Genomic DNA, 22,760 nt, shown 5'->3' with positions numbered 1-22,760 from the left:
AAGAAAGAAAGAAAGAAAGAAAGAAAGAAAGAAAGAAAGAAAGAAAGGAAGGAAGGAAGAAAGAAATCAAGAGAAGGAGAGAAAGAAATAGAGAGAAGCCAAAGTAAATGTAATTTTACAGAGAGGAAATTTTTAGACCTAGCATAAACCCAGATATTGTAGTTTCCTACACTAAAGGTAAGAATATCTTTTTTATTCAAAATTCAGGTGTGGTTAACAGAAAGAGCAGTCACATTGCTTTTATGTTTCAGGAAGTGTCTAAGTAGGGTTTGAGAGGAAAGGCAAACCTGGTTGTAAGACCATAACAAACGGATAATATTCAGTTTGGAATATCATAGTTTCCTGTCTTCAGTGGATATAGAAAGATTTCTGATACCATTTATAAAGCAAAGTAGGGGCACTGCATGGCTTTACTCATCTTTAAGCTAAATGCAGGCACCTACCCCTACACACAAAAGGTCATTCACTAAAGGTTGAGCTTGGTGGAGTGGAAGAGGTCTGTAAAGCAGTAAGAATGATCTCTGATAAGGTTTGGGAGCAGAGTGTGGGACCAGCTTTTGGAGGGCAGTTATTTAGTGGCATCTGTGAATGGGGAGTTAAGAGGGAGTGGGTAAGCAGTTGGGGTGTAAGCTCTTCAGGTTATGGTCTCTGTAGTCCTCGATATGGCACAACCAGAATGCAGGGAAGTCCCTGGGTAAAACCAAAAGCTACTGCCAGCCACGGAGGGGAAGAACCAGTGTCACTGAGATAATGTTACTGGTAATGTTGATGACAATATTGATGGTTAAACAAGTAACTGATTGTTTTCCTTCCTTTAGTCACATAGAAAAAATCACCACATGGCAAGACCCTAGGAAGGTGATGAATCAGCCCCTGAATCATGTGAACCTCCACCCTGCCATCACTTCCACATCGGTGCCCCAAAGGTCCATGGCAGTGTCCCAGCCGAATCTTGGTAAGCCCCAACCTTTGATTCCTAGCCAAAGGAAGAGTCTGAATGAAAATAAGGACATGACCACCCGTGGTTATGGTTGAGGAGAAGGATTTTATTGTAGATATGGTGAGGAGAGTTCAGCCAGAGGCATCTAGAAGGTTCCAGGCTGAACCTGGCCATGAGAGGAAGGAGAAGGGGAGAGGAAGAGGAGAGAGAGAAGAGGAGAATGGATAAGGCAAGAGAGGAGCCTAGGACCAAGAGGCCAAAAGAGCAGCCAAGGACCAAAAGGTCAAGAGCTAGCCAGCCAAGAGCTGAAGACAAAGAGAGTGTCCAAAATGGCGGAGGTTGTATAGGTAAGAAAAGCTTGGGGAAGGGAATCAAAGCCCAGCCCCTGGGCTGGGGAGGTTTAGGAGAGGGAGCAGGGTGAGAAGTGCTGGGAGGAGCCATGGGTGCTCAGTGAGACTTGTCCTGGTTATCTCTGAGACCTGACAGTCTCTACCCAATGGTTTTGAGGCTCAAAATCAGTTCTCCTTGCCTCATGTCTCTTCATATTCTTCCCTCTCAGCTGCATTCTTTGCCTTCTTTTCCTGATGCTTTGCCACATGATTTGTGACACTGGTAGTGACTTCCAGTATACTTCTGACATTCTTTTTATTTCCTTGAGTTCTTTGAAAAATCTTGGCCTCATTCATGTCTTTATTCAGAGCAAGCAAGGCAAGGAGAGCATATACCACCTTCCTGTAATTTGGTTCCTGAAGAGTGTGCATGTGAGCCTGCCAGCAGGCAAGGTGCTTAAATGCCTCTTCTCTTAAGTCCACAATGCCATAAAGTAGCAGGATTCCGCACGATAGATGAGGAAACTTTCTGAGTCACATAGCTTGTAGATCTGGTTTTAATATCAGGTACTCACTACACAATATGCAGGTGTCTTCTTCCCATGTGCTCTACATTTGCAATGTTTAAGTGTGGTTTTTAGATTTGAGAGTATCTTCTGCTCCTTGACTTTACTTTAAAAACACCAAGACAATGTTCTCTGGAGATGAGCAGAACTGAATAAACATTTTGCAGAGAGAGGAGAGGATGGGCACTTTTTGGTGTTACTCCTTTCCATCCTCCTGAAAGGGGTGAAATAAGAGGTCTGGTTAAAGGTCTTTATAAAAGATGTTGCTGTTTTCTGATGATGTTTCCAACCTCTGGTTGGATATCTAGATGATGCTTTACCCACCAAACAGTTAATTTTAGAGAGTAAAAGGAATCTCTTCATGGATCTTCAGGAATAAACTAGATAAAAATGGAAGCTGCTCAATGACAGCTTGGTTAAGGAAGAAATATAAGAAAGAAATTAAAGACTTCCTAGAATTCAATGAAAATGAAGGTACAACATACCCTACTTTATGGGACACATTGAAAGCAGTGCTCAGAGGAAAATTCATAGCACTAAGTGCCTTCAAGAAGAAATTTGTGACATCTCATATAAGCAACTTAATGGCCCAACTGAAAGCCCTAGAAAAGAAAAGAAGCAAATACACCAAAGAGGAGCAGACGGCTGGAAATACTCAAACTCAGGGCAGACATCAATCAATTAGAAACAAATAAAACTATTCAAAGAATCAATGAAACCAAGAGCTAGGTCTTTGAGAAAATCAACAAGATAGACAAACCTTTAGCCAAATTAACTAAAAGGCAGAGAGAAACTATCCAAATCAGAAATGAAAAGGGTGAAATAACTACAGACTCCGAGGAAATCCATTAGATCATACTACAAAAGCCTATATGCCACAACATTCGAAAATCTAAAAGAAATGGACAATTTTCTTGATAGATTTCATCTACCAAAATTAAGTCAAGATCAGGTAGAAAGATTGAATAGTCTTATATCCTCCAAGGAAATAGAAGCAGTCATCAACAGTCTCCCTTCCAAAAAAATCCCTGGGCCAGGTGGATTCAGTGCAGAATTCTATCAGACCTTCAAAAAAGTGCTAACTCCAATTCTCTCCAAACTATTCCACAAAATAGAAACAGAAGGAACATTACCAAACTCATTCTATGAAGCCAAAGTCACCTTGATACCTAAACCACACAAAGACCCAACCAAAAAAAAAAGAGAACTTCAGACCTATCTCTCTTATGAACATTGATGCAAAAATACTCAATAAAATACTTGCAAACGGAATCTAAGAACACATCAAAGATATCATCCACCATGACCAAGTAGGCTTCATCCCAGGCATGCAAGGGTGGTTCAACATACGGAAATCCATCAATGTAATCCACCACATAAACAAACTGAAGGAGAAAAACCACATGATCATCTCCTTAGATGCCAAAAAAGCATTTGACAAAGTCCAACCCATTCATGTTTAAAGTCTTGGAGAAATAAGGGATACAAGGCACATACCTAAACACAGTAAAGGAAATGTACCGTAAGCCTATATCCTACTTCAGACTCAATGGAGAGAAACTTAAATCAATCCCACTGAAATCAGGGAAAAGGCAAGGCTGCCCACTCTCTCCATATCTCTTCAACATAGTACTTGAAGTCCTAGCCAGAGCAATAAGACAACTAAAGGAGATCAAGGGGATACAAATTGGAAAGGAAAAGGTCAGTGTCACTATTCGCAGATGATATGATAGTATACATGAGCGACCCCAAAAATTCAACCAGAAAACTCCTTCAGCTGATAAACACCTTCAGCAAAGTGGCAGGATACAAAATCAACTCAAAAAAATCAGAAGCCCTCCTGTATACCAAAGATAAAAGGGCCAAGAAAGAAATCAGGGAAACAACACCCTTCTCAATAGCCACTAATAACATAAAGTACCTTGGGGTGACCCTTACCAAGCAAGTGAAAGATTTGTTTGGAAAAAAAAAAAAAGAAATTGAAGAAGATATCAGAAGATAGAAAGATCTCCCATGCTCATGGATTGGTAGGATTAACATTGTGAAAATGGCCATCCTGCCAAAAGCAATGTACAGATTCAATGCAATTCCCATCAAAATACCAACTCAATTCTTTACAGACCTTGAAAGAAAGATTCTCAGCTTCATATGGAGAAACAAAAAACCCAGAATCTCCAAAACAATCCTGTACAACAACAGATCATCTGGAGGTATCTCCATCCCCAATCTCAAGCTGTACTACAGGGCAACAGTAATAAAAACTGCATGGTATTGGCATAAAAACAGAAAGGAGGATCAATGGAACCAAACAGAAGACCCAGAAATAAACCCACACACCTATGAATACTTGATGAATACCATGAATACCATTCAATGGAAAAAAGACAGCATCTTCAACAAATGGTGCTGGTCCAACTGGATGTCTACATGTAGAAAAATGAAAACAGATACATATCTATCATCCTGCACAAAAGTAAAGTCCAAGTTGATCAAAGATCTCAACATAAAACCAGATACTCTAAATCGGTTAGAAGAAAAAGTGGGGAAGAGCCTAGAACTCATTGACACAGGAGACAACTTCCTGAACAGAACACCAACAGCACAGGCTCTAAGAGCAACAATCAATAAATGGGACCGCATGAAACTGAAAAGCTTCTGTAAAGCAAAAGACACTGTTGTCAGACAAAATGACTACCTACAGACTGGGAAAGGATCTTCACCAACCCTATATCTGACAGAGGGCTGTTATCCAGAATATATAAAGAACTAAAGAAGTTAAAAAGCAATAAATCAACTAATCGAATTAAAAATGGGGTACGGCACTAAACAGAGAATTCTCTGTAGAGGAATATCGAATGGCAGAGAAACACTTAAAGAAATGCTCAACGTCCTTAGCCATCAGAGAAATGCAAATCAAAACGACCCTGAGATTTCACCCTATACCCATTAAAATGGCTAAAATAAAAAACTGAAATGACAACACATGCTGGAGAGGTTGTGGAGAAAGGGGAACCCTCCTACATTGCTGATGGGAATGTAAACTTGTACAACCACTTTGGAAATCTATCTGGCACTTTCTAAGACAATTAGGTATAGTGCTTCCTCAAGACCCAGCTATTCCACTCCTAGGCATGTACCCAAAATTTGCTCAAGTACACAACAAGGACATTTGCTCAACTATGTTTGTAGCAGCTTTGTTTGTAGTAACCAGAACCTGGAAACAACCCAGATGTCCATCAGTGGAGGAATGGATACAGAAATTGTGGTGTTTTTGCACAATGGAATACTACTCAGCAATCAATAACGAGGAAATGATGAAATTTGCAGGCAAATGGTGGGATCTAGAAAAGGTCATTCTGAGTGAGGTATCCCAGAAGGAGAAAGACACACATGGTATATACTCACTTATATAGACTTATAAGATATGATAAACATAATGAAATCCATACACCTAAAGAAGATAAACAAGAAAGAAGACCCCAGGGTAAGATGATCAATCTTCACTTAGAAAGACAAATGGGATGGGCATTGTATGTGGGAGAAAATAAGTAACAGAACAGGAGCCTACCACAGAGGGTCTCTGCAAGACTCTACCTAGCAGTGTTTCAAAGCAGATTCTAAGACTCATAACCAAACCTTCGGCAGAGTGCAGGGAATCATATGAAAGAAGGGGGAGTTAGTATGACGTGGAAAGGATAGGAGCTCCACAAGGACCAAATATATCTGGGCACAGGGGTCTTTTCTGAGACTGATACTCCACCAAGGACCATGTATGGATATAACCTAGAACCTCTGCTCAGATGTAGCCTGTGGTAGCTCAGTAACCAATTGGTTTTACCCTAGTAAGGGGAACAGGGACTATTTCTGACAGAAACTCAATGGCAGGCTCTTTGACCTCCCCATCCCCCAAGGGAGGAGCAGCCTTGATAGGTCACAGAGGAGGACTTTGCAGCTAGTCTTGAAGATACCTGATAAAACAGGGTCAGAGGGAAGGGGAGGAGGTCCTCCCCAATCAGTGGACTTGGAAAGGGGTAGGGAGGAGATGAGGGAGGAAGGGTGGAATTGTGAGGGAATGAGGTAGCGGGATACAGCTGGGATACAGAGTTAATAAAATGTAACTAATAATAAAAATAACAAAAAAGAGCAAAAAAATTCTTCAAATGAAAAAAAAAAGAAAAACATCTATTTTCAATAAAAAGACACTCACAGAGGCAAACAAACAAACAAAAAAAACAACAACCCTATATCCATATGTGTGTGTGTGTATGCATCTGCCTCTTTTGGTCAGAATTGCTTGGTAGTCTAGCACATTAATACGTTATATTATAGTGAGTTATTTTAGCTAGTTTCCACTTGGTGGATATTTAGGTAATTGGTCTGTTCCTGTGAAATCAGTATGCTCAGCTATGCTGTTTTATGAAATTCTTCTTAGTTTTAAAAATTCTACAAGCTATGTTGACTTGGGTGAAGGATCTTGTCTCCAAGCCTGCTTGTCCCCAAGCAATCTGAGATTGCTTCCCAGAACCCACATAGTGGACAGAGAGAACTAACTCCTGTGCTTTGTCCTCTGACCCCCACATATGCATCATGACATGTACACATCCTCTGCAGAATAAATGAATAACTACAAAACAAAAAAATAAAAACAAGAGTAGAATAATTAAAAGAATTTGATAGAAATCTGGTGATGAAGACAAATGTGAGGCAGTCTGTGTACATGTGCACACAGTAAAAGCCATTTAACTAGTGCTTTATCCACAGGAACTGTAATCTAAATATTTGAAACATGTTTCCCTGCAGACGAATAAAACTTTTTACTTTGCAGATTTTTAGTTAAGCTAGGGTAGTGGCTTTCATTTGTATGTTTCTTCATAACATTAGGGTTTGAACCCATAGTCTTGCATATGATAGGCAAGTACTTACCCCTGAGCCAATTTTAAATTTGATTTTATTAAAGAAAATAATTAAATAAATAAAATTTAAATTTTAAACAAATATTTCATATTTAAATTTTATTTAACCTATAAGGATATTTTGCCTGAATGTGTTTATGTGGGCCATGTGTGTGCCTGATCCCCATGGAGACTTCAAGAGGGTATCAGGAACACTGGAACTGGAGTTATAGATAGTTATGAGCTGCAATGTGGATGCTGGAAATTGAACCCTGGTCCTCTGAAAGAGCAGGCATTGGTGTTAAACAATGAGCCACCTCTTGTAGTTCATCCATGTCATCCATGTCATCTCCCAACTCCTTTTTTAAACTTGAAAAAAATTTTGAAGCAGAGCTTAGGTTGGCCAGGCTAGCCATGAACTTTCTTTCCTTCTGTCTGAGACTCCTGAGTATCTGGGATGGCAAATTTCAAACATACATTCTGCTGCTTTGTTGTATATTCCCCCCCATCCTGCAACACTATTTGAATATTTGTCCATTGTGAAGAGTGCTGTTGGTCTATAAAGAACAGCAGATGCATCCTGTGGGCGATGCCCAGTGAGTTCCAAAGGGCAGCAGATTTATAGTCACAGTGTGATCCCAGAATTAAACAATTTACTCAGAACATTTTATTTTAAGTCACAGGACTGCCCGTGGCTCCGTTTTTTATTATGCATTTAACAAGAAGGACTTACCTCTTTCTCCTCCTGAATTATTAAATTTAGAACTCTAGCACTTGTCAGTAGAATGGAGCTCACAGGGGAACTTAAGTGATATCCTCCTTAGTGGAAGGTTGTTTACATACATGTGAAACTAATTTCAAAACACAGACACTAGCATTACTATCAGAGGTCAGAATTAGCACCTTTTAAAATGGTGTAGTCAGTAATATAGCTAAAAATACCAGAAACAAATCACCTTTTATTTTTCTGTATGGGTGTACCTGCTTTATAAACAAACAAATATCTCACATACATCTTAGATTAGTAGCTAATACATAATATAGCACATACCACAGTAAAATACATATCTGTTCCTTTTAAAATATGCTTTTACATGTTTGCCTGCATGTAAGTAGGCATACCGTGTGCATGTTTGGTCCCTTTGTGTCGTAGAAAGGATATTAGATTATAGAGGGCTTCTCTACACCAGCTAGCTATACACCTGAAGTTAATTTTGCCATAATTCCTGCCTGAACTGTTTCTGTACAATCAGACCAGACCTCATGGCCGCGTGCTCGTGGAGCGTGCCTTATGGTGGCTTCCTTCTCTCCAGCTTCCTCTCCTGTTTCATGGTCCCCATCTGACTCTATACCCAGGAACCTAAGCTCTGCCTACTTCTCTTCTGCCCAGCTATAGTCTGTCAGGTACTTTATTTAACCAGCGAGAGAATATTTTCGAGCAAAAGTTACACCACATCATATGGAGTATGTGAAAACGCACTGGCCTGTGCAGCAACCAGGTCTTGGGGGGCAGTAATTAGCATTAGAACACATAAGCACCAGACCAAATCCCAACACTATTGGGGGCCAGAAGAGGTTGTCAGAATCCATAGAATTGGCCTGAGACAGTTCTGGGCTGCCATGTGGGTGCTAGAAACAAACCCTGATCTTCTGCACAAGTAGCAAGTGCCTTTGTCTGTCGGTAACTCCATACCCAGAGGATTCTAATGCTTTTGGCCTCCTTTGTCCCCTGCCCTCATTGGCATGTGTCTACACCCATACCCACACACATCCACATAACTTAAAAAGTAATTTTAAAAAGTACAAATAAAAATGAATCAGCTTAAGAGCTGTGTGGGTTTATTTCTGGATATTCTATTCCATTGGTCTCCATTTCTGGTTTTGTACTTGTACCTTATAGTTTTTGTTACTGTGTTCTACAGTATAATTTGTGATCAAGTGTTAAAAATAGCCCAGCATTGCTCTTTCTGCTTTGGGTTTCACTGGCTATCCAGGGTCCTCTCTGCTTCCATGTGTCTTTTGTTCTAGTCCTGTGAATTTAATTGGAAAAAAAAAAAAAAAACAACTTTTTTTTTCTTTCTTTGAGACAGGGTTTCTCTGTATAACAGAGCTCTGGCTGCCCTGGACTTAAATTTTTAATTTTAAAGAAATGTTGTCAGTTTTGTGCCATTTTTATAATTTTGGCTGTAAGCTTCTTTGAGGCTTCTCAAGAAGAATGCTAAACTTGTCGGCGGTCCTTTTTTTATCTATTATGGAGAAGCTTATATAATATCTGTGCTCAAGTCTGTTTATATATATTATATTTATTTGCATATGTTGAGCTAACGTTGTATGGTTGGGATGAAACCAATGTGGCCATGTCCCAGGATGACATGGCTCTTCTTCCTTCTCTTCTTTGTTTTGTGTTTGAGACAGGGGTTCCTTGGTAGCCCTGACTAACCTGGAACTCATGCAGACCAGGCTGGCCTAGAATTCAGCCTTCCTCCTTCCTCCTTCCTCTGTCTCCTAGTGCTGGATTAAAGATGTGCACTACCACACTTGTTTTGTGTTTTTTGAGACTGGGCCAGGTTGATCCCCAGCTCAACTTGTAGGAAAGGATGACCTTGACTTTACCTTGCTGTTTAGGCCTCCTAAATGTTAGGTTACAGGCCTGTACTTCTGCACCTGGCTCCCAAGATACCTATTAGCCTGATAGCTAATGAGATCCGAGTGCTTTGGATATATTCCTCCAGTTTACTTGAGAGAGGGGACACCTATTCCGCATCTCCTCATCTTGGAGTTAGTGGCTTTGTGGGAACAGAGCATTCTTCAGGTTGACACAGTGGCTGCATGTTTAGACTCTGCATTTTCTGTCATGAAATGATCTCTGAAGAGGAAATTCTATAAAAACCTATTTTCTTCTACTTTAATTCAAATAATCATTCCCAGCACGCTGTAATTTTCAACCTCAATTTTAGTTATCATAGTTTCCACACTGGGTTGACTTGAAGGCTTTACTCAATTTGGTATTGTCTGAGTAGACCGGTGGCCTGCAAGTCTGAATTACCACACATTCCCAGCGGATGGAGAAAGGAAGACACGGTGGAGGACTTAAGAGAGCAAATAAAACAGAGGTGGGAGCCCTATGAGTACTGCTGTTTGGGACCGTCAGTATCACATGAAAGTTAATTGTTTCCCCATAGCATAAGTCAGATAAAATTTTATTTTTGAAGTCGGCTGTTGACTTTAATTATTATTAGTATCCATTAGTGTTTTTTTTTTTTTAAGCAGTTGTGTGTAGTGTGTGACACATGCCTGTAATTCTAGCAATTGGAGGGTAGAAGCAGGCAGGTCTCTGGGAGTTCAAGGCCAGCTTGGTTTACACAGTGAATTCCAAGCCTGTCAGGGCTACACAGAGAGACCCCTGTCTCAAAGAAAAAATGAAATATGGGCCAAAAGCAAAGATTACTTGCCAAAAGAAAAGATTGCTTACATTAAGTAATGTTATAGTATATAGAACAATGGGTCTGGGGGAAATGGAGCCTGCTACCAAGTTTAGTCTTTTGCCAGGATATAGCACCCTTAATGAAGAGCCCTGGGGGACTGTTTTGTACAGCAGGTCATGTGAGAACGTAACTAGCCTCTCTTGTGTTAGGCTTTTGTTAGTTGAGTCAGTAATTTAACTTCTGAGCCTGTAAACTGTTCCTGATGATTGGGTCATCATGACAGAGTTGACTCGAGGAATTAGTCTGTACTTGGAGCTTGCTCCGTACGAAGTTCACAAGGAGATGTATTACTCTAACTATTCTTGAGAGCTGGAGGATTAGATTTTCCTGGTCCCTGCATCGTCAGAGAACTTATATAGCCAAGGCTGGCTTGGAACTCACCGTGTAGCCCAGTTGACTTCCAATCCTCCATCCTCATGCCTCAACCCCTTCTGAGTGACGAAATTACAAGAATAAACCACCATGCTGGTTGCTGGCTGGTTATGGCAGCCTTTGTCAGCTGGGCGCCTTTGCTATTACACTGTGCTTTTAACTTATATTGTACCAAGACACAAGCTGGCCCCAGCCCCATCATTGTCGGATCACGGAGAGAGGAGCTTTTGGTTAGTTCCAGCTGAGGAAAGATCCTCCTTCATGTTGTGACATTTCTCAGACTCAAATACTAAAATGATCCAGCATTGCAAACATATTATTTATTTTTTTATTTTTACGTAGGAAAGTGACATGTAATTCTTTTGTCTCAATCTCAGCAGTCCTGTGGCCCTGAGATGGAGGCTTGACCTGGGATTTTTTTTCTTTTTTGCCATTCTCAGTGTGTTGAAGGCACTCTGAGCCAGGCATGGGACCCCAATAAGACAAAATAAATATATGTGCTATGTGGCCCAGGACTTTTAGGCAATGGTCCTCTTAGTAGCAGCCAGTGCTTCTTTAAGAACAAGGGAGATACTTGATCCTGAAGATTTGTTGTAACAACTACTACAGTGGAGGCAAGCAGTAATCATCCCAGGCCACAGCAACCTTAGAGTCAAGCAAGAATCTGCCACACATAGAACATTCCTGACTCTACCTGCATTCCATTCAGGGCCTTTCTTCTCAAAAGCCTATTTTTCTTCCCACCATAATAAGCTCAAAGTAGTAAGTGGTTTTCTTTTTTAAAAATAACAAAATCTAGACTTTCCACTCAGTAAAAGAACCATAATCTACTTGGTGAGAAAATACAGGGAAATAGCACAAAATCCAAAGTCCTAAACTATAAAGGGAATTAATATTTTCCTAGTACATAGTGGATAAGTTGATATACTGAATAAATTTCTTCTTCAAAGAATAAATGTCTCTGTTAGGAGTTTTGGAAAGAAAATGATAGTTTAAATCCTGCCTGTCACCTGCCTTCCTTGGGAATGTCCCCTGCTGTGGAGGATTTCACTCACATAAAGTTAGAATTTTACTCCTCCCTATCTCCAACCCTGCCCCCAGGAGAATTCTGGGATGGCTGTCATTCAGGCACTTGCTCCAAATTGCTAAGTGTTGAATGACCCTTGGACACTGCTCTCTGATCCCAGCTTTGGGTCCTTGGTAATGTTGTCTCTGCTTATGTGTGATCATCATACTCAACCATACTCCATCACACCCCACCGCAAACTGGGGTATCAGCTGATTGATTTTTTTTTTCCCCTTTCTAGAAATCTAAATTTATTCCCTAGGTGTTTTGCGGTTGGTGGTTGTCAGGGACAGCTGTTCTTCCATGCTTCCTCTGAGCAGTCTTCCATGATGAAGTCAGCAAAATAATACCATATGAGGGCCCTGGAAAACAAAAGCCTTGGTTGGTACTAAAGACAGAAAACCGTCTTCCCAACGTTTTTTTTTTTTTTTTTTTAAGCCAATAACATAAAAAATAAGGCTTTAAATATTTATATATTTTTTGGCAGTGAGATTCAAGAAGACCTGGTCCCCATAAAATAATTGCTACTTGGTTGCGATAGCTAATGCCCGTTCAACAATAACATAATAAAAAGCTACTGTAATTTTGCTATTCAAAATCATTCTGCATTTCCTTACATATTTGTCTTGTCTTGGCTCAGTGGGAAAGGCATTTGCCTCAAAGCCTGATAGCCTGAGCTGGATCCCTGGAACCCACATGGTAGAGAGAGGGAACCAGTTTTTGCAGGTTGTCCTTTGACCTCCACGTGGTGCGTCCATGTGTGGACACACATGTATACAATGAATTCATATTTTTTGTATGTATGTATGTGTTGGAAAATTTTCTACATTTTTTGTGGTCTGCTTCAAAACTTTAATATATTATAAATATCTTTAAATTTCAAGGTTTTTTTTTTCCCTTTTTCTGTTTAATGCCTTAATTTTATCTTGTTTTATGTGTATGCATGTTTTGGCTGCATGTATGTCTGGCACCGCTGTTGTGCCTGATGCTGCAGAGGGCAGAGGAGGCCATTGGAACTGGAGGTACAGACGGTTAAGAGCTGCTGACGCTGGGAATCAAATCCAGTCCTCTGCAGCAACAGCTGATGCTCGTATTGTATAACCCATTCTCTAGCCCCATGTGTAATGCCTTTTGATGAGGTCTTTTTATTAAAAAGAAACATTAACATGGCAAAAAAAAAAAAAAAAAGAGGCCTAAAATTGGCCTTTCATGAACAGTAAGTCTCCTTGCCACATGACCGCTGACTCTCTCCTCCCACAGACACCACCCCTGGGAGCTTCTTCGTGTTTCTGCTAACGTTACTCTATGCACACATTCTTGCATGGGTGCATGCTTCTTTTTAACAGCCTTAGCGTGTGCTAGAGAGCTTCCAAACCAGTGTTCACAGAGTGATTTAGTCTTCCCAACAGCATGTGACAGTCGGCCCAACTGACGTGCTGTGCTTTGTTTAACCAGCTCCTTATGTGGATGCTTTGCTGGGGGTTGAGTGTGTGGGCATCCTAGAGCCAGGTGGTGCTTCTATAGACGGTCAGTTTACTAAAGTAGAATTCTTAAAGGTATATGCATTTATATAGTAATTGTTATTTAACTTCTTTCCTAAAAGGAACTTCTTTCTTTACCCTGTAAAGGTTTTCTTTCCCAGTAATGTCTGTCATCAAACTTTTTTTCCTACACAATTTTCAGTATTTTTAATTTTAGATTTACTTTATTTTATATGTATGCATGTTTTGCCATATAGTTTTGATAAATAACAAACTATACTTTTTAAGTTATAAGTGGACTTGGGCATGTTTTTCTAGTTTATAAACCATCGTATCATGTTTATGGCTCAGGGCTAGGCAAGCCAGATCCTAGCCTATTTACTGATTTCTTGAGGCGGGGTTTCACTGTGTAACCTTATCTGACCTCAAATTTTTCCGTTTCCCATCCCAGGCTCCCCAGTAGTTGGAATTAATTGGTCTAGCCTGTCTAGTTTTTATAATTTCCTAATCATAATTTTTATAATCTCCTGTGGGTAGACATAAAGGCTTATTCTACTTTTTACCATTCTAAGTGTTATTGCAATACATATTTTAATATGCTCTTGTGCCTCTCTTTACTTCATTTTTTTTTTTCAGTTTCTTTGGATGTTTGGGGGTAAGGATCTAAAATTTTTATTTAAAATACAGCTTTGCCATGGTTTGCTTATATGAAGTTAAAGAGTTGTCTATAGAGTCACCATGGTGAAGAGAGCTTGTTTGGAGGATTGCATTCCCACGTGTTGTCCCTCTGACCTGTTTTATTTCATACACCTGTGAGCACTTTGCTTTTACGGCATGTGCCCCGTGTGCATGAATAGCTCCCATGGAGGTCAGAAGAGGGCAGCAGATCCCTTAGAACTGGAGCTATGGACAGTTGTGAGGCGCCACGTAAGTGCTGGAATCAAACTCTGGTCCTCTGTAAGAACAAGTGCTCTTTATTTCGGAGCCATCTCTTAGGCCTTGGGGTGTTGGTCTTTTAATAAGACAATTTTCAGCAGTGGAGGAAGTATGTTTTCTCAGTGCACCTGGCTTTGTTGCTTTCTGGCTGTTTCCTGACGTGTGTATCCAGATGTTTCCTACATAGCAATCCATGTGTCTCCTTTCCGTATATCCATATGTTTCCTACCTGTATGTCCGCATGCTTCCTACCTGTGAATCCATATGCCTTCTACGCCTGTGTCCAGATGTTTTCTGCTAAGCCTTAAATGGAAATCTCAGTGCGTTGTTACTTTGCTTCCCAGCACACGTCATGCATTTCATTCGGTATTATTTTTGTCCTTTCCCTTTTCAGTATTATATTTCTCAGACAGCAGTGAAGAGTGAGTTGTGAGTTTTGAATTTTGCCAAGGTTTAAATGTTTGCAGAGCTGGAAAGAATAAAGTTGGAAAAGAAAGAGAAAAAAAAAAAAAAAGAGAAGTGAACATGGCTGACTTTGTTCTGGCTTAGTTTCATTTAGCTGTTCCAAACATCATACTCCGGATAGCAAGAAAAGTATTTTTTTTTCCAGTTTGTCCACAATTGTCAGTACCTGAACTAGTCAGAGCTCTGGTTCCTTCCTTGATGTCATTGGATCATTCCATCATCACAAAAGAAATACCCAGAGCAGTTTCATTCTAAAGGCTCCAGGATGCCATTCTTCTCTCATGCAATACTTAACTGTATTTTTGTTGCTGCTGCCTGGGTGAGCAGAACCTAGGCATGTTCCCAAGAGGTCTCTCTTCTTAGACCCCCAGCGTGCATGATATGCCTGTGCTCTCTCTGTAGCCAATCTTATCCTACAGCGTATTTTCTTACAGTCCGGGGAAATCTCAAGTTCTAAATTATATGAACAACAAAATGGCTTTGCCCTAATATATTCCTGCTGCACATGTTAACAGTTGCTGGTTTCTTCTCCATCTTTCCCTAGCGCCCCCCTTCCTTTGTGGTATTTATTTCGTTACTGCCATTGGCCACATAAATATAGTGTTCCAGTTCTGAGCTTGGAAAAGTAAAGGCTTTCATGTCAGGTCTCCACTGTTACTATGGAAACTCTTGGTGCCCTAGGTTCTTCTTAAGAGTTTCCTGACTTGGGTGTCTTGTCCTCAGTGACCACTTTCCAGAAAGTTTCTTAAGAAAGGTTAGCTAGTTATGAGCTCTGCATCTTGTCTTATTAAGCTGTTTGTTTTTATTCAAGTCACAGTTTGGTTGGGTACAGGAGGAAAGTAAATATAAGGTATAAATGTACATACACACACACACAGAAAAAAAACCAAAAAACAAAAAACAAAAAAAAAAAAAACAACAAGCATTATGTTGCCCATTTCATAACCAGGGTTCTGTTCTTCCTTTCGAACCCAAGTCACTTAACAAAACCATTGTTCGATGGGGGGTTCCTCAAAGCCCAAGTGTGTAATGGAAACAGTGGCCCAAGAACAAATACTGTTTCTCCGGAACCTGTTAGTCTCTGCAGTTTGGGTTCCGGTCACATAGGGAAAAGGAATCTTTGAAACAGTCTTAAACTTCAGAAAAGTTACAAGTTCAGTATAAGGAACCGCTGGGTTTATCTTTTGTCATTCTTGATAGCTGTTGGTGATTTGCTTAGTTTGCTTATCTGTTTGTATATGCATATTTTTCTTTTCTTTCTTTTTTTTTCACTTTTATTCTCTCTCTCTCAGAAACATCTCACCTGGCTATCTTCAAACTAGTGGCTATCTCATCCTCCCTAGTAGCTCCCAGGGCCTAGAACATTTTACAGTTATTCTACCACTTTGCTACACCTTTTTTTAATTATTGAAGGTAAAACTGGAGACATCATGGTCTACATATTTGCAGTGCTTTAGGTTGTGCTTTCTAAGCACAGAACAGACACCGAAATCAGGGCACCCTGTCACAGAGACAGTCCTGTATGATCATTCAGTCAGTATGAGCTTTGTTTTCTGTTAGGAAAGTGTGTTGCATTTAGTCTACCCCTCTCCCCCTTTCTTCTTTCTGAGGTGCTGGGATCAAATTGAGAGCTTCAGCCATGCAACACAAATAAATGCTTTACCATCAAGCCATGTTCCCAGCCTGGCCTTCAGTTGCTGTAACCTGGAGTGAGTCCCCAATCTCGGTCTTTTTGGACCTTGACTTTTTCCTTTTTGAGACTATTGGCCAGTTATTTGGCAGACAATATCAAATTCTGATTTGTCCCATGCTTCCTACAACTTCAATTTTTGGTTATTCTTGTTTGGCAGGAAACAGCAGGAATGCTTTATCATCACATCGTCTTAAGAGGCACACAGTGCTGATTCGTCATAGGACTGGGGATGTTAACTTTGATCATTTTGGTTGAAAGCACTGGGCGTGGAGGCAGAGTTCCTGGGTCACTGGCTGCTTTAATATTCACTACAGAGAGTGAGCTGTGAGGAAAAGCGTTTCCATCTTCAGTCAGTGAGGTGTGATCAGAGACGTGGGACTCCCTTGAAATGAATGATCATCTCGAGTAATAATTTCCAGTGTAGTTCAGTGGGTATAATTTTACAATTCATGTGACAAGCACTACATTTGTGCAGCTGCCTACATACATACATTTAATTTTAGCCTATTTCAGGCTGTTATTGAATTCAGAAATATTGCTTGAATATACTTATATTTTTCTGCCCTGTCTTTACGTGTAACGCAAGGACTTCAGCTACTATCCCTCTGAATGTTTCTGCATGCATGTTTTAATTCAATCTGGAAACATTAGACTGGATATTTTTTGTGCTACTTACTTTTATTTCTCATATCATGGGAGTTTTTGGCATTCTTCGTGAGCTCATTTAGCAAATGTGCCTGCTTCATTCATCAGGGCACTTGAGAAGTGGTGTGTGCATGCCTTTTGATGTGGGGTTTTACTTAAAATGGCTTCCTGTGCAGCTTTCAGGACATTCATTTCTTAATAAACTATGCTAGTTGTCTTAGTCTCTGATCTATTGCTGTGAAGAGACACCATAACCAAGACAACTCTAAGAAAAGAAAGTATTTAATTGGGAGCTTGCTTATAGTCAGCAGCAAGTCCATTATCATCATGGCAGGCATGGTGCTGGGGAAGCAGCTGAGAGCTTTACACCTTAGTCTGCTGGTAGGCAGGCAGAGAGGCTGAGCTGGCCTGACATGGGCTTTGGAAACCAACCTCCCCACCCCCATCCCAAAAGGCCACACCTCCTAATCCTTCTAATTCTTTTAAGCAGTTCCACTTCCTGGTGACTTAAGAATTCAAATATATGAGCAACTCTCATTTAAAACACTAATTCTTTTGGTTTGGGGTGGGAAAAGAGAAAGAAACTGATACTTCCATCCATTTATTTCTTTCTCCTTTATAGCATGTAACATTCAAAATAATAAAAGTAAACAAGCAAGTTAATTGGACTAAAAGGAAAGTATGGCTGAAAAATGGAAAGAAAACCAAGCCAATGACGCTAAAGGAAAAAGTGAATAACAGGAAGCCCCATGTGGTGACAGACTATACCTTGAGGTTCCTGGGCTCTGATGGGTCTACTTACAGGTCATTCATGAGTGGTAGGCCCACATGCTTTTGAGGATAAATAAGCTTCTGGGTGTAAAGCACAAAGCAGTGATTCCTCATAGTTGTCTGGACCCCATCTGGAGTTTTCAACAAGCCGAGGACAGTGGGAGTGCTTAGGAGGTCTCTATAGCCTTCCTGCACAGGGGTGGCAGGCCTGATCTCAGTTTAACTCACGGATGAGGCTTAGAAAGTCAGAGAGCCACAGCTCCTCTGTTGAGTGGCTCCTGTTGTTAATAACAACCCTTTTTAGTTCACTCTTGCCAATAAAATGCAGAGCTTCAGGCGTGTTTTGTTTTACTTGGGGCCAGACTTGGCTGTGTGTTAAAAGCAAAGCTTCTTTGTTCCTGCCACTTCCCACTCTTTGCAAAACCATGCTCCTTTTCCCTCTAAGTATGATCCTGAACCTCCACATAGGGCTGAGAGAGGCAGTTGGGAGACATTACTTCTCAGACACGCTTTGACCTTCCTGCCACTTCACAGTGGATTTTGTAATTTCTGGATACCCGTCCCCCAACACACACACACACACACACACACACACACACACACACACACACACACCAGAATTTTATATTTGGTCCCAGCAAGTGAATCACTTGGCAGTTTGCTGTGTCATTTAAGCAGGGTGTCTGAAGGAGATTCCTATACCTTTGGAATTGAGGCTAATATGGTGCCTTCCACAGGCCACATAGAACCTGTCTGCTGCCCCTTGCCCTCTGCCTTGGAACATATGGACTGTATACTTTTTTGCACAAGTACCTTAAGCTCATGGGCTAGGAATGTTTTCACCTTAAAAGTATCTTTATTAAATCTCTGAGGACTTCATACAATGTAATTTGATCATATTCACCCTCACCCTTTCCTTTACCTCCTTTCAGATCTATCTGTACCCATCTCCCTGTCCCCCCAATTTTGTATCCTTTTTAAATTTAATTTTAAAACCCATTAACAAGAATTTGTGTGTGCATATACTACTGTGTGGAGCCATCTGGTGGACCATCAACCAACCAGGAGCCATACTCTTAAAGCTATTAACTGTTTATTTGTAGCTTGTAGGTTAGGGTGGTGTTTGTAGCTTGTAGGTTAGGGTGGGAGCTCTCCATGCTAGCATGACAATTGGCTTGCACAGGCAGCCACAGTGGCTGCGGGCTCATCCTTGCAGCATCCTGTCATGTGCAGAATACACTGCTTGGCTGGTGTCCTCCTGGACCCCCTACACCAACTCTTGGGCTATGGTCCCTGAGTAAAAGGTTACTGCTTACTTGCTGTTCGTGTGCCTGCCCTCTAGACTATAATCTCCCAAAGGGAAGGGACCCATCCCTGGACTTACCGACAGAATAACAGAAATAATGAAAGGATAACTGTAGTTTAGCCACTCTTTGTACTGATCCTTTTTATTTCCAAGACTTTCACCGGACATCCTGTAGGAAGCTAGGTACGGTCTTCTGTGAAAAGCACTCATGTACACTGTACATGCACAGTTGGACCAGCTTTCTTCATCTGGATACCCTCAGTTGGATTATAGTTTGCTAATCCCGTGTCTGGACCCTTTTGCTCCCCAACTGGTTCTAAACTGAAAAGCACTGATGTCCCATTGCTACCTTTGTTAATGTCTCATCACGGCTTTTTGTGATTTCTTGAAGAGCCTAAAATCAAACAAGCTTTGATTGTTACCTGCAAGATCCCTCTCACAAACTGTCCAGATGCCTGGACTGCCTCATTCACTCTTAGTGTCTATTCTGTGACCTCTTTAAATAATAAGGGCATTTACTAGAACAATATACAATTAGCAGATTAAAGCAAGCACACTGGCAGCATTTCCTCTCTTTCTTGTGGGTGCCCATTTTCTGCTCTTTAGCTTGGGCTGCAATGCCTAGCACCTGGAGTGCTTTTAAAATCACTCAGCAAAGCTGGCCAATACAAAGTGACCATAACCTTTCCTAACTAATGAAAAAAAAAAAAAATGGCATGAATCAGAGCTGCCATTTCCTGTTGGGATAAAGGTATACTTCCTATCTGATGATAGTAAAACAATTTTGTTTTCCCTGAGAGTGCCCAGCCATGGAGAAAAAATTCAAAAGCAGAGGGATGTTTTTCTGGAATAGCACAGTAAAGGTCTTAGTTTCTGTTGTTCCCTGTTAGACACTGTTTGCTAAATGCAGTAGCTCCATAGATGTGCTTCCTGACAGAGCACTTTGGACAAATCTTGAGATAGTCCAGTAATTAGATGGAATTGGGGTTGCACATTCTAGTATTGCTTTAGGTGAAAACACACACACACACACACACACACACACACACACACACACACACACGTGCATGTACTCGAAGAATTGAGAAATAAACATGACAGAAAAATGTGAGTGTTGCCCCCCCAACCCTTTTTTCTAGCTATGTTTTAATGATGAGAGTCAGCTTCTATGTAGTTAGAACCTGTAACTCTACATCCAGGGAATGTGCTCACCAGGAGAGTATAAGGCCAGTGGCACTAGCATTTGTCTTCCAGCTAGCAGAGGAGAGGTGCCCAGTCACTTGTGTACTGGTCTATGGATAAGATTACTGTTTAGATGGGCAGACAGGATCACAAGCAGGAAAACAGTTTCTTGGTGCTAAAAATTCAAGGTTGTCTGGGAAACAAATACAAGTTGGGTTACAAGTTCTTTTACTAGAAGGGACTGGGAACTTTGGAGAGTTGCAAGCCCAATGTCGTCTTTGGAGAACCTGTTTAGCTGAGTGTATTTTGGCCTTGAGCTCTATACTTATCAGTTGGGCCAGCTGAGAATTTCCTTTATAGTATTCTCACCCAGAATTAGAATAAAGTCTTCAGTATGAAGTCCGGGTAGTGAAACTTTTAGGTTTAATGCTTTACAGATTTTTGGAACTGAATGTGACTTCCTTGAAGTGAAAAGCTATCTATCTATCTATCTATCTATCTATCTATCTATCTATCTATCTATCTATCTATCTATCTATCTATCTATCTATCCATCTATCCATCCATCCTTCCTATATATCTATCTGCCGACCAAAGCTGAGAGACGCACAGGACGACAGGAGATGCATCTACAATCATTGTATCCTGACCAGCGAAGGCTGCACTTGTGGCTGTTTTTTTCTTTCCTCTGTGGACATGTGTTTTCCATCAGACAGGGCTGCGTGACACCTGAGGTTGGCCAGCACGAGTGAAACCATGCATAGCATATAAACAGAGTTTAGGAAAAGGCCTGCAGCTGCAAGCAGACATGCTTCCTGCTGGAATATTTTGTGAACTTGGTGCACCGGGTCTGTGTGGATGGAGTCAATTTACACCTGTATGTTTTGGCTTGGCTTCTTGTAGTTCCTTGTCATTACATAGCCAGAAGATCTAGTATTACCTGACAGCAGTGGCTCATGAAATTTAATCTTTCAAAAGTGCATATGGTTTTGTCTCTTTTTAAATATTATTATTATTCAAGAACAAAGTGCTGTAACTTCTGTGTGTGTAAAATTAGATCATACCACTAGGGCAACCATCAAAATGTGATTCAGGTTTTCACCTTTTTAAAGGGTCTGAATGAGACTTCATGAGGTAGGACAAAGGAAACTAGCTATCCTCTTCAAATTAGCTTACCAGGTATTTTTCACTTCTGGGTGTGGGTGGGGCAGGCATGGGGGACCCTTAGGTGATACCTACACAGTATTCTGGTGTACCCTGCCCTTTCAAGTTTCCTTTCAGGTTTGTTGGGATCTGAGTGTGTGATTTGTGCTGAGTCATTTAACCTTCAAGTTTCTTCAGCCCTAAAGTCAGTCAATCAGTGAGTTGGTGGAAATCATCAGTGAAACCACAAAAGAACCCTAAAGGGTCTATGCAATAACTAATGTGGTGTGTAGTCTCCAAACTTTTAACATGATAGTTGAGAAATGCCTGTAGGGTGAAAGTGATCCCAAGAGACTCTAGAGAGCGCAAAGGCTTGACATCCTGTTACTGCCCCATTGACAGCAGTCCAGGCACCTGGCAAACTGCTGAATGAGCCCGTGGACATAGGACACCCTGGCTTCAAGCTAGATAGGGATCCCTGGGGAAGAGCCTTCCACTGAAGAAAGCTTGAGAAGCACAGCTCTGCATGGGCTAAGACCTCATCACCTGACTTCTTTTTGGTGAAGGCATACAGAGCAAATAAAATAAATGCCCTCAGTCAATAATGGGTGTGGTGGGGTACACTGACTGTCATCCTGCATGGCTAGCCTTAATCTTAGAATATCACTTGGTTATGACAGCTGGTTCTATAAGAGATCTGTCACGATGCGGTAACTCCGGATTACCTGAGTCACACAGGCCGTTCTGTTTGGTAGGGACTTGCCCTGAATTAGTCCTGTCCCTTAGGAAACCCCTCAGTTCTAGGGAAGCGAGGATGACTGGTCAGATCTTAGTTTCGACATTTGAAGAGAAAGAATGGGGTTGTGAGTAGGTTTTAGCCCATACAGTCTGATTTTATAGCTCTCTCAGGTTCCCCTCTCTCCTATGTATTTTGGTTGCCAAAGGTGCTTCTGATGATGCAGCTTAGTAACTTCTTGGTCTAAACACTGGACTGAAGGAAACACTGTTCCAAGGAGGAAGTTTTTCAGGTTACAAAATCCAGTGTGGTATTGGCTTGCTCCATGCTTACCTGTTTTGAAGAAATGCTACTCAGTTTTCAAACAGTCAGCCTCTCTGTAGCTCTGTGATTACAGAGGATGTTAAAGGGTTGGGTTTTTTTTTTTTTTTTTTTTTGTGTGTGTGTGTGTGTGTGTGTGTGTGTGTTAAACATAAGGAACCAAAGTTTCTAAGCACCTGTGAAAACTGCTGTACATGTTAAACCATCTGCGACTTCTTCCTGCTCATCAGCATTTGTGTGTGGAGACTTTGCCATAGAAAGATGTTTATATTTTATAGCCCCTTTCCTGCTTCATTGTTTGGTTTGTTTTTGTTTTCTTTTAGACAGTCTTGCTGTATTCTAGCTGGTCTCAAAATCTGCCTTGGCTTAGGGCATTCTGCTTCGGTGTGTGTGTGTGTGTGTGTGTGTGTGTGTGTGTGTGTGTGTGTGTG

The 22,760-nt window shown here is 40.9% G+C and overlaps 1 protein-coding gene across 1 annotated transcript in view; it reads left to right on the top strand.

The window, feature by feature from the left end:
• Wwtr1 (WW domain containing transcription regulator 1) overlaps positions 1 to 22,760 on the top strand; it is a 124,971-nt gene that overhangs the window by 72,832 nt on the left and 29,379 nt on the right. Inside the window, exon 3 of the mRNA XM_055596884.1 lies at positions 819 to 955. Within this exon, the coding sequence (XP_055452859.1) occupies positions 819 to 955 (137 nt within the window). The remainder of the gene's footprint in view (positions 1 to 818; positions 956 to 22,760) is intronic.

This window comes from Psammomys obesus, unplaced genomic scaffold (genome assembly GCF_907164565.1).
Source record: "Psammomys obesus unplaced genomic scaffold, mPsaObe1.curated_primary_1811, whole genome shotgun sequence".
Lineage (NCBI taxonomy): Eukaryota > Metazoa > Chordata > Mammalia > Rodentia > Muridae > Psammomys > Psammomys obesus.
The sequence above is the reverse complement of the archived record's forward strand: the minus strand, read 5'-3'. Positions and strand labels throughout refer to the sequence as shown.